Source organism: Humulus lupulus, chromosome 6 (genome assembly GCF_963169125.1).
Source record: "Humulus lupulus chromosome 6, drHumLupu1.1, whole genome shotgun sequence".
Lineage (NCBI taxonomy): Eukaryota > Viridiplantae > Streptophyta > Magnoliopsida > Rosales > Cannabaceae > Humulus > Humulus lupulus.
The window spans coordinates 31,797,157-31,809,938 of NC_084798.1; the positions used below are offsets into that span (position 1 = coordinate 31,797,157).

The 12,782-nt window shown below is 33.9% G+C and overlaps 2 protein-coding genes across 2 annotated transcripts; both read right to left on the reverse strand.

Annotated features, from left to right (window-relative positions):
• Positions 1–6,335: 6,335 nt before the first annotated feature.
• LOC133784932 (spermidine hydroxycinnamoyl transferase-like) lies at positions 6,336–10,757 on the reverse strand. The gene is made up of 3 exons (XM_062224198.1): positions 10,667–10,757; positions 7,346–7,776; positions 6,336–7,240 (listed from the first exon to the last, which is right to left on the reverse strand). The coding sequence occupies exons 1-3, from the start codon at positions 10,755–10,757 to the stop codon at positions 6,518–6,520; spliced, it is 1,245 nt and encodes a 414-aa protein (XP_062080182.1). The 3' UTR covers positions 6,336–6,517.
• Positions 10,758–11,190: 433 nt separating this feature from the next.
• Positions 11,191–12,214, reverse strand: LOC133784933 (vacuolar protein sorting-associated protein 27-like). Its single transcript, XM_062224199.1, has 2 exons — positions 12,127–12,214; positions 11,191–12,051 (listed from the first exon to the last, which is right to left on the reverse strand). The coding sequence occupies exon 2, from the start codon at positions 12,043–12,045 to the stop codon at positions 11,191–11,193; it is 855 nt and encodes a 284-aa protein (XP_062080183.1). The 5' UTR covers positions 12,046–12,051; positions 12,127–12,214.
• Positions 12,215–12,782: the final 568 nt, after the last annotated feature.

Consider the following 12,782-nt stretch of genomic DNA (forward strand, 5'->3'; position numbering starts at 1 on the left):
GGGCAAACTTTGTAAATTGCTTTGTTGTAAGTTAATCTTAAGTTTGTTGGCTACAACATGAAACATGCTAGGGTATTTCTTATTCTAGTTCTTTACACTAGATTGATTAAGGGTTGAATTAGTAACGGCTAGGGGGTACTAGTAAGTGTACAAAATGTTTCAATGAAATACAGTGATTTATAGGTAATGCCGGTACTCGAGCTTATGACCGGGGTAGGGAGAAGCACGGTCGGATGGCTATGAAATGATGGCCGGGGTAGGGGGGAGCATAACCGATTGACTATGGACTGATTATCGGGGAAGGGGGAAGAACGGTCGAATGTCTATTGATTCGTAACTGGGGTACTTAGGGGGGAGTCTCGTTAGTGTGTGAATTTATTATGGATATGTGAATCCGACTAGCTACCGAGATTATTTAATTGTTGTATTATTGTAAATCCAATGATTACTAGATAATACTTGTATTCGAGCTGATGACCGAGGTAAGGGGAAGCACAGGGTAGACTTAAATTGAAGGTGTGAATTTTGATGAAACTTTTGCCCCTGTTGCAAGACTTAGGTCCATAAGATTGATGTTAGTTGTTGCTTGCATTGTTGGTTTCAAACTATACCAAATGGATGTCAAATATACTTTTTTAAATGAAATTTTAAATGAAGAAGCTTTTGTTGAGTAACAAAAGGGATTTGAACATCCACATTTTCCAAATCATGGTTTTCAATTAAAATAGGCATTGTATGGTTTGAAACAAGGTCCTCGAGCCTGATATGAAAGACTGACTCAATTTCTTGTTTTGAAATGATATAGAAAGGGCAAGATTGACAAAACATTGATTCTTACATTATTATTGCTCAAATATATGTACATGATATTGTTTTTGGTTCAACCTCTAACTCTGAATTGTTGGAATTTGTCAAGCAAATGAAAGATGAGTTTGAGATGAGTATGGTGGGAGAATTAACTTGTTTTCTAGGTTTGCAAGTCAAGCAATCAGAAGATGGAACTTTCCTCTCTCAAAGCAAGTATGCCAAAAATTTGGTCAAGAAATTTGGTCTGGAGTCTACCAAACATGCCAAAACACCAATGGGGACCCGGTCAAACTGGCCAAGGATGAAAATGGTGTAAAGGTAGATCCAACACTATACAGAAGCATGATTGGAAGTCTTCTGTATCTCACAACTAGTCCACTAGAAATTTGCTACAACGTTGGCCTGTGTGCTCGGTATCAATGGAATCCCATGTAATAGTTGTGAAAGAATCATTCGCTATGTGAATGGTACTCTTGAGTGTGGAATTTGGTTTTCAAAAGAAACTAACTCTAACGTTGTTTGTATTAGTGATGCTGATTGGGCAGGCATACAGATGACAGGAGAAGTACAAGTGGTGGATGCTTCTATCTAGGAAGCAATCTAGTTTCCTGGCATAGCAAGAAGCAAAATTCAATCTCCTTGTCAATTACTGAGGTTGATTACATAGCTCCAAGAAGCTGTTGTACTCAATTGTTGTGGATGAAACAAATGATGACAGACTATGGGTTTGATCTTGACACTTTGACTATTTTTTGTGATAATACAAGTGCAATTAATATCTCAAAAAACCATGTTCAGCACTCTCACACTAAACATATTGGCATTCTTCATCTTTTTATCAATGAACTTGTTGAAAATAAATTTTTTGTCTTCAAATATATTTAGACTGACAAACAAATTGTAGAAATGGTTATACAAAAGTCATTGATACAGTTAAGTTTGATTCCCTCAAGAAATCCTTGGGGGTTTGTATAATATTTCAATATTATTTGTGATGTGTCATATCCCTATACTTGAAAGTGTTGTTTGATGTCTTCTTGTTCTTGTCCAAAGAGAAAGTCTCAAACATTATGACAAAATGTATTTTTACTACTAGGTTAGATTTTATAGTTAATATATGTCATGCATATTTCGAAAAATAAAATTCAAAATAGATAGACCCTCCAATTAACATTCTTCCAAATTAATCAGTGGCGCCATTTTAGAATAGAGTTCGTTTGTGAGTAAGTTGGAACTATGTAACAAAAATTATGTAGAAGATACTCTGCTACTGAAAAATGTTGCCTTCAGTGTAGTGTGAAAACGTCTAATTTGGGTACTCATTGAGAAAAATGCTAAAAATTGCCACATAGGGCATTGACCCTGAAAAAAGGTTAAAAATTGTCATAGAGGGAAATGATCTTTGCTTTCACAATCACACACAAATGCTTAAGATATATTGTTGGGAAAATAATTATAAGACTCATACACACTTACTGATTTGGTAAAAATATTTTTTGTAATAGAACTAAATATTTTGTGATATTTTTTTAAAAATAAAAGCATGATCTATATTAAATATATTTTCTAACCTTATAGTAAAAATAAGTTATGAATTAATGTTTGTTACTTTCTCAAAGGACATGGCACAAAGACACTGGGCACAATCAGGATGAGATATTTTTGGCAATTTTTTTCTTTCTTTAATTTGTATACTATATTATAAAAAAAAAAAGAAGGGAAATGTGTGCTGCTTTTGATTTTTTCACTTATTATATTATTTGACTTCAAAAGTTTCTATTTTTTTGCATATTTCCCTTGACTTTAAAAGGAAAAACAGGTTTCGATGATAGTTACTCTTTTTGCATTCTTTTAGATTTGACCGAGCAAAATTATTTTTGGGATATTAATTCATTTATTCATATATATTTATATATATAGGGAAATTCTCCTATAAGGGCTTCACTTTAAGCCCTACCAGTAGGGCTCTTAGTGTTTACAACACGTGAACAGTTTTCAGCGCGATTTTTTTATGAATGTGTATATTGTAGCTATTTAGAGCATCCTGCAAATTTTCATAAAATTCCAAATAATTTACAGTACCGAAAACTAGGTTCAAACATGTTGTTGCACGTGTGACTAGTTTTTTTTATGCGCGTGGAAAACAACATGTTTGAACCTAGTTTTCGGTACTGTAAACTATTCGAAATTTTCTGAAAATTTGCAGGATGCTCTAAATAGTTACAATATACACGGTCATAAAAAAAAAAGTAGCGCCGAAAACTGTTCACGAGTCGAGAAACACTGAGAGCCCTACCGGTAGGGCTTAAAGTAAAGCCCCTATAGAAGAATTGTCCTATATATATATTAAAATATGTTCCCATTGTATCATTTGTCCACAGTACTTTTCCTTGTCTTTGTATTTTTTTATATACATTCTTGAAGGGGATCATGAAGCCCCAAGATTCTGGTGCACTTCCAAACGCCACTCCACCCAACATCTTTGCCTTTCCCTGCGGTGTGACCAAAAGAAATGCCCGAAAGGCTATTTTCCTTAAATCCAGCCCCGACGACATTTCTTTTGGTGGCACCACCAGTAACGTCGTGGAAATTCATGCCTTCACAATCACTGCTCTAGGAAATGCCAAAAAGGAAAAAGAGTTGTTCACAGCCTTCATAGTTGTCTCACGCCCATTAAGCAACTGCTGCGCACCATACGAAGTCAAATGACTGCCACTCCTCCAAAATGAAGCCATTTTTATCTCTTTAAGTTTCTTTTGCTCCTTTGTCTTATTGATAGACAAAAAGGGGGAGTAATTTGGGGTTTGGGAGTTCTCTCTTATTGTGTTGGTTAAATGTTAAACTTTGATAAAAGTTAACATTTTCAGTGATATTGGTTAAATTCTTGATATGTCTTTCAAAGTGGGAGTTGTTTCTACACTCTATTAATATATTAACCAATATGCTTTGCAGGAACTCTCAAAATAGTTGCTAAAATATTTATATCTATTAAGTTTCCAAAGGGGGAGAATGTAAAACCCTTGATTGACTTACTTAATTTACAAAAAAATATTTTTACAACCCTTGAAGAAAATCGGGTGGAATATCTTGTGTGATTTGTGAATTGATTCTTGAAAATTTTGATTGAGATTCTCAATTAAAATAGTTGTCCTTAATGTGAAAATCTTTATAAGTGTGAATATATTATTCTTACCATTGTTATAAAAAAATAGACTTTATTGGTAGAATAATATATTTTCCTTATTCTGACTGAGTATTTTTAGGGATTGAGTATTTCAGGATAAGCATGATTCGAAAATGAACATGTTAAAGAGAAATGACCAAATTCGTTTCACCTAGTCAAGATTAATGATTACGCTGATTTAGCAGTTTTCTATTCTATTGGAACAGAATCAACCCAGCTAACATATTTTTTTCAATCAAAGAAATTTACAAATATTGTTGTATTAATTGCAAGATTTCAGAAGAGCTCGTCTTGGACGTTTTTCTCATCTATCAATACCTTGTCAATGCCTTTGGAAAAATCATCTTTTCCATTTTGAATTTTGAAAACACTTGTTGTTATTTTTGAGGAGTGTATCTTTGTAATGATTAAATTGTTCACCTTAATCTTTGTTTGTGTGTCGAGTGCACTTTTCTGTGTATCTATCTTGTTCTTTGTGTAACAGGTGGTGTCTCTTGTGAACATGTTCCTAAGAATCTTCGGGAGAAGATTTCATCAAGACTCACTTCGGGAGGAAGACAGCACTCGCTATTCTTTGAATAGATTTTAAGAGAATCCGCATTTCAAAACGAGATTCGTAAAGAAGAGTACAACAAGATTGCGACAATAGTTTAAGATGGAGTCTTACATTTTTTAAGTCAATGTTTTTGTACACAATGTTTCTTTACTAATTGGTTATTATTCTCAACTAGTACAAAAAAGGCTTGCGAGGCCTAAAAAAGTTTTTAGGACTCATGCCGCGCGAGTCCTTTATTTGAGAGCCTTAAAAATTGATGTTTTTTTAGGACTCGCAGGTTTTATTTTTAATTTTTAAAAAATTAGATGGTAGCCAAAGCTCCTGCCAGAGCTCCGACGATGACGGCGGCGTCACCACCCCACGGTGGTGGTTCGGTCTGATCCTTTAGTGCATTTTGAAGCCCAAAGAATAAGAAATTATGTTGTGGTGGTGTTCATTTGGCTCGGGGTGGCTCGAGGTGGTCGAAAAATGCTCAAAATGTTTCGGAAACCCTCATGGTCATCGAACTTTGGGGGCTTCATCAACTAGGCTAGAGGGCGCGTGATGCTAGGGGCTCGCGGGGCTGGGGCTTTCGGGGGCTGTAGAACACCGTGGACCGGCGCGTGTAGGGGTGGGTGTCCAGAGAGCCGCCGTACGTGGCTGGGCAGTGGGGTTTCGTGAGAGAAGCCCACAAAATTTTCTGAACTTTGGAGGCTCTGTCGACTAAACTAGGTGGCACGTGAGGCCATGGGCTATGGGGCTGGGGGTTTCGGGGGCCGGGGAATGCCGTGGGCCGGCGAGGGGTGGCCGGAGCGCTGCCGTTTGTGGCTGGTAGTGGGGTTTTGTGAGTGAGAGAGAGAGAGAGAGAGAGAGAGAGAGAGAGAGAGAGAGAGAGAGAGAGAGAAAGAGAAAAGGGGGAAGAGAGCAAGGAGAGAGAGGGAGAATGGGTTGTTGTTTTTTTTTCTTTGAGATTTAGTATATAATAAAACTTTAGTTAAAAAAAATTAAACTTTTAGGACACACATAAGTTTTTAGGGTTCACGTTGCGAGTTCTAAAAGAATTTCTTTAAGGACTCTCAATGAGTATCCTAAAAAGTTGAAGAATTTTTTTTTAAAAAAAAATTCAAACTTTTAGGACACGCATAAGTTTTTAGGACTCGCAATGAGTGTCCTAAAAAGTCGAGGAGGTGCTTGTTAAAAAAATCAAATTTTTAGGACACATATAGTTTTTAGGACTTGCAACACGAGTTCTAAAAAGTCCAAAAGCTGTTTTTAGGACTCGCATCTAGGGATATGTCCTAAAAAAGTTCCTAAAATGGTGTTTTCGTAGTAGTGCTCTAAGTGTGTCCTCATGGATTAGGTTATCTAAAATGATTTCTGAACCACGTAAAAATTCCTTTATTTACTTGCTTTTCAGTTTCTGTCTTGACATTCATAACAATTGTGCTAAAAACACACGAATCGATTTAAACACCTTAATCACTATTCCGCAGTCAATTAAGTTGTTTAATTCTTATCCCATGGTAAACATAAAATATAAAATTTTAGTTAATATGAGATCTTAGTACATTTTAAAGTAAACATAACATACATTATATATAAAAGATACAATATAATATCCCCCATACAAATGTTCTTCTTGATAGACATCCAACCTTCTTCATAAAGAAAAACCAACATTTTGACATCGACAAACCCTTTCTTTCTAGGAAACACATCTACAAATGAATTAAAATCACATTCTTGACATGGACATACCTACAAAATTTGAAACAACTAAGAGTATTCATAAATGTTACTATTAGTGTCTAACCCTATAACATCATATCATTATTAGTGAAATTCAATATAATGTCTCACACATTTTAATTTAATAAATAATAATAATTATCGTGAACTAATTATAAAATATCACATTCTCAACTTCTTTTGATATTCCATAACTTAAAACCGCAATACTGAACAACTAAAGTAGCCAACTATTTACTTAATTATATGATATTGTAAAAGTGATTTTTAAATGAATCCATATGGTCTGTTTGCAAACAGAGAGCCACAACCATTGATCCATCATCATTGCAATCAGGAATAAGAACCACTGATCCTGGCTCAATTTCTCCCAGAACCATATCAATCTCCTTTCCCCACCCAAAGTCTTGTCCGTACATGGGCAACCCTAACCAACTTATAATGCCCAGGTTTGGATTCTGATAGACAAAAGATTCATCGCGGTTCGTGGGAAGAGGACTTTGAAACATGCTCAAGTCCGTTTGGTATTTCAAATAGTCAACAGCTGACCAGATAAACTCACTCGTTACTTTTTTTAATGTTGCTTTGATTATGCTGGCTGCATGTCCCAAGGGCTTCGATACCAGCTCTCCAGATCTCCCAGTGGCGGTCACGTCGAACGTGGCATTGCCGATGAAGCCGTTTGGTAGTGGTGGGTTCAAACGGCGCTTAGAGTCGACGCATATCGCCAACGACGTTGGCTGCTCTGGTTCATGCTTTCGTGCCTTGCATGCACACCTCCACACGTGGGCCGCCAACAATTCGAATCTAGTGTAAGAACGATCCGCTACGCTAATGTCGAAACATAGGCCATTGTTAGCCTTTTCTCTTAGTTTCTCCCTATCTAGTTTCCCAAGCTTTAGTATGACCATAGTAGTTTTCTGCTTGGGGAGCACAGCGTTTTCTCCATCATCATGGAGAAAACGCTGTGCTCCCCAAGCAGAAAACTACTATGGTCATACTAAAGCTTGGGAAACTAGATAGGGAGAAACTAAGAGAAAAGGCTAACAATGGCCTATGTTTCGACATTAGCGTAGCGGATCGTTCACTCCTTCGCCTCGAGTGAGACTAGCCCACTCGGAGATGAAGCTAAAAGCAGATTGACCATCAACGACAGCATGAGAAAGGCTTACGGCCAGGCTTATCCCCCCACAAGCAAACCTAGTGGCTTGGACTAGAGTCACAGGTATGTCTTGGAGTGGGATATTGTAGTCTACATCTGGAAATAGATTACGATATTGGTCAGTCAGTGAAGCTAACTGATCATTGTGAAAATCGTCCAATGCCGACTCACACTCAGCTTCGATGAACTTAGCTCCTTTCCCGTTGCAGTCAAGCTCGAGGACGTTACCGCTGCCTTCAATCCACCGAAGGCGGCCGGCTAGTGGGTAAAATATCTTGAGTGCTCGGCTCAATGACTCTTTGAGGACATTGAAAACGGTGTCGTTTTCTTTGAGCCATTATTCAGGAGGAGCTGGGTATAAGTACACAATTGGGACGTGAGCTATGGAGTGAATTAAATCTAATTCAGAGAGTGTAAGGCTGCCATTCCATTGCTCCAGGCTCAGCTGGCTTCACTATGCTGCTGTTATTGAAGTTCACCGCCATATAAAATTAGGTATATAGTTCTTTTGATTGAAACAAATTGATGATCAGTATAGTATGAGGTATAGTACAAACTCATCGAGTAAGTTTATATAGCTGCGATCGACGGAAAATTCATAAATCCAAGAGGCATAGGTGAATGTAAAGATTTAATGACGATCGAGGGTTTCAAACCACAAAACGAACATGAATTTGTCTGGCCAGTTGCTGTCTACCGAGTAATAATAAAACACGCGTTAGGTGAAACACGTGTCCAATTTATTAAGTAGTAATAGGACATTGATTGGTGATAAGTAAAAGACACACCTAACCTTTTTTTATACATAAATGACCATGTGCTCATTGATAAGATAATGAAACATACAGATCGTGGAAAAATCTTCCAACTAAATATTCTTATTTTCTATTTGTAGTGCTTATTTGGTGAAGCAAAATATTGCACAAAAATGAGATATACAAGTCACAACCCAAAAAAACAGATAAAAAGAATTTAAATAAGGTCCTAAAGAACAACCTTTTTTTGCGATGAAAGAAAATAGAGGTACTCACTAAAGTCAAAATCTATAGATCTTTAAGCACCTAACATGCCAAAAGAATCCACCAATGGCGCGTTGACTAGCTCATATATAATAACTCACAGATAATTGTAATCGGAATAAATAAAAAAAAAAAATCCAGAATCATTTTTAGCACTGTGTTGTTTACAAAACTAACCGAAAAGAGAATTTTATTTTGTTTTTTAATGAGGAAAGATAATCAAAATACTTTAATTTAAATTTTTTACCATTTCTAAAAAAAACAATATTTTAATACTTTTTTTTCTATTTGTTAGAAGAATTAAATTATAAAAGTAAATAAAATTTTCATAAAATATTATATATTATGAATGATATATCTCTTAAAATCAATGACAGTACACTCACAAAAATTGAATACCTTATCATATCAGAGAAGGTAGATATTTTTTTATAAAGATATATCTCTTCTATATAAAAAGTGTGTAGATAACAGAAGTTTTAACGGTTTATTTTGTTAACTCTAACATAATATTTTAAATATTTAACTGAATATACTTTTAAAACTAACTAAAAATATATATATATTCAAATATTATAAAATATCATTATTATATTAATATTTAATATAAGACTACATATATAATAATTACTAGACACAAACAGTGCAAGTTTTATTAAATTTATATTAATGTCATATAAATTTTGAAATAAATATCCTATTTTAATTAAATAATTTATTTATTTTTGTTTAAGTTTATGTTTGTTCTAGTTTTTGAATTTGGGAGTGACAACAAGAGATTATATATTATTTTTTTAATGTAATATTAAATATTATACATAGATTTTAAATTTAAATTTCTTGCTAGTTTTTTTTAAAAAAATCAATTTGTTTAAGTTATAAAACGTATAATTTTATTATTTTTAAATAATTATCATTGCAAAATATTTCAAAAAATATCATATTTTAATTTGTTTAATTATTTATTATTTTAAAATAATTATCATTATAAAATATCTGAAAAATATCCTATTTTAATTTGTTTAATTATTTATTATTTTAAAATAATTATCATTGTAAAATATCTCAAAAATATCATATTTTAATTTTTATAATTATTTATTTTATTTTATTTTATTTAAGTTTAAGTGTTTACAAACTACAGTTAAATATAAGAATATCCTATTTTAATTTTTTTAATTATTTATTTTATTTTATTTAAGTTTAAGTGTTTACAAACTATTGTTAAATATAAGAATATTCTGTTAAAGTTAACATTAAAAAAAATAAAAAACCATTAAAACCAAAAAATTTCGTTATCTACACACTTATTATATAGAAGAGATATTAATAAAAATTAAAATACAAATGTTATAAAATATCATTATTATAATAATATATAATACAAGACTAGATATTTAATAATTATATTAATATAAATTTAAATGTTATAAAATATTATTACCATAATAGTATATAATCCTAATACTTTTACTAATTGTATTAATATGAATTTAAATATTATAAAATATTATTATTATAATAATATTTAATACAAAACTAGATATTTAATACTTATATTGATATTAATATAAATTTAAATATTATTATAATTATATGTAATACATAATCTTAATTTTTATTAAACAATTTATCATTTATGTTTAAAAAGATCATCATATTATATATATGTATATATATAAAAATAATAATCAATATTTTTATTTAATTTTTAATTTAATATATTTATGTCATTATTTTATATATAATATTTTTTATTTATTTGAAATTTATATGACAATGATACAAATTTAATAAATATAATTTATAGATTCTATAAATAAATATAAATGCAAACAAGCATTGCACAATATTTGTATCTAGTATATATATATATATACTTGTTATCCGAAAAACAGGTATGGGTGACGTGTCAGGCGTTTTCAACACGTGGTTGACACCTGGCGGAAGTCTTGTTCGACCATCGACCAGAAAGATTTCCATGGCGCAACACTTGAACGTTATGTACGACTAGCTTGGTCGTTTACCCTATATATTTGGAGAAAATCTTATGCAGTTATGATCATATCCGAGATTGTCTCCCATGAATTCCTGAGTATCTGATTATTTAGGAGAGAATATCTGTAACTAATTCATGTAATCCCCCTTGAGCCTATAAATAGAAAAGGATAGCTCAAGGAAATGGACATTTTCACAACAACAAAAATCACCATTACCGGCGGAGGAGCCCGCCGGTAATACATGGTATATCCGCCGGTATTTGTTATTACCGGCGGAAATCCGCCGGTAAAGTCCCGCCATTAATAAACGGTCGGTATTATCACCATTACCGACCGTTTGACACTACCCGCCGGTGTTGCACTATTACCGGCGGATTAATAGAGGCGGGCGTCCGCCGGTGTTGTGCAACGCTGACACCGTTTGACCGGATTATTACCGGCGGGTTCCGCCGGTATTAGTCCGCCGGTATCTCAATACTAATACTAAAATAAAACAATTAATTTTATTTTATTTCTTAATAAATATACATATAATACTTATTTAAAAATAATAATATTTAACATATATTATAATTAATAACACAATTAATATTCATCTAACAAAACTAACATTTTAATTAATCATAAAATTAACATAAGAAAATACAAATTGTCTCATTTTAATTACATATAAAGTAATTATAACATAAACATAATAAAATTTCAATTGTCTTAATATAATTAAAAAACGTAATCTAATTATTATTGTTTTGATCTGGCCAACTTGGTGTAAAATACTCATTAAGATCAATATCTTGATCACTAGTATTAGGGCGCGGCAATGGTGGTGAAGCAAACTGTGGTGCTTGTGTAGAGTGATGCTGCGAAGATGGTCTAAATTGTCGAGCATGTGGTCGCGGCGAGGGAGACTGATGCAAAAAACTCTCAAACTGACCATACCTCTGCTGCTGCGACGGACTCACAAATTGACCATACATCTGCTGTGGATGCTGCTGCTGCGATGAATCCCCGAAGTCACGACGCCTAGGATGTGACGTCTGAGATCCGGTAGCGACGTCGGGGTAATATAAAGGAGGGGACTGGGAGGAACGTCCGTACGTGTTTGGATAATTCTGTTGAGGTGGATACACATGTTGTTGTTGTTGTTGTGGCATCGACCAAGGAGGTGGACTTTGAGAAGATATACCACCTTCAGGTTGTGATGGTAAATATCGTTGGAGAAGGCTTTCAAACCGCGACTCAGTTTCTGTACTGGTATGCTGAGGATTACCAGATGGACCTTGTTGAGATTTCAACATCCGGATCTCTTCACGCATTGACTTCATCATTTCCGCCATAGTAGCCATGTCTTCCTGAGGTGTATGAACAGGTTGGGCCTGTGACTGACTTGTGGAGCTGGAAGCTGATTTTTTCCCTTTGCCTTTGCTGTAACCTACTCCTCTTTGAAAGTCAGACCTCTCCCCAAGTACTTTACTCATAATCTCGTACTGATCGATCGACGAGGATTCAGCAGCAGATCCAGTTTCAGATCCCTCCGTCGGTCCTTGAGACTGACTTTGAAGTCGTGCCCTCTCAAGCTCTTCCGTCATTTTTTCCTGTTCATAAAAAGTGTTAGAAACACATCAGTAACATAGTTTAATGAAAATAATAACACAAAAGTTTAAACTTACAAAAGTTTCTCGAGCTGTGTCGTTGACAAAAACTTTTGTCGATTTTCTCAAATGGCTATCTTTCCAAGTATCAATAACATGTTCATCAGGGTTCGCCTATACAAATTTAGAGATAGGAAGTTAGAATGTAAAATTTTGTTAAATTAAATTAAAATTTTTACTTACAAATTGGTGACGCTTAGCTGCCATCGATTTTGTGCCTTGCGTCGATGTATACTTCATTTCTTTTCTGTTTTTCTTGTTTTGGTTGGATCGCGCGATAAATTTTGGGCTAAAAAACAACTGAACAATATCTTTCCAACTCTCCTTGGAGCAATGGTCAGGTGGGGCAACTAAAACACTCTGCAAATCTTCCGGATTAGAGTAATATTTTTTGAAGTGAGTATGTCTGATGTTCTTTCTCTCAGAATATCTTTTGCGCATCTCTGTGTAGATAGTTTTCATAACTCTCCCGGGTTCTGGATGACCATCAACATTATAAAAATACTACATTAAAAATAACATGTTAGTTTAGTTTGTAAATGATTTCTACATTAAAAATTATACCACAAGAGTTGTTCTAAATTTGTACCTTCATCCTATGTACGACTTGTTCCTTAAATTGTTGAGGTATATCAGCGAAATCCAAGTAATGTCCTGGCAACAACAAAGTGACT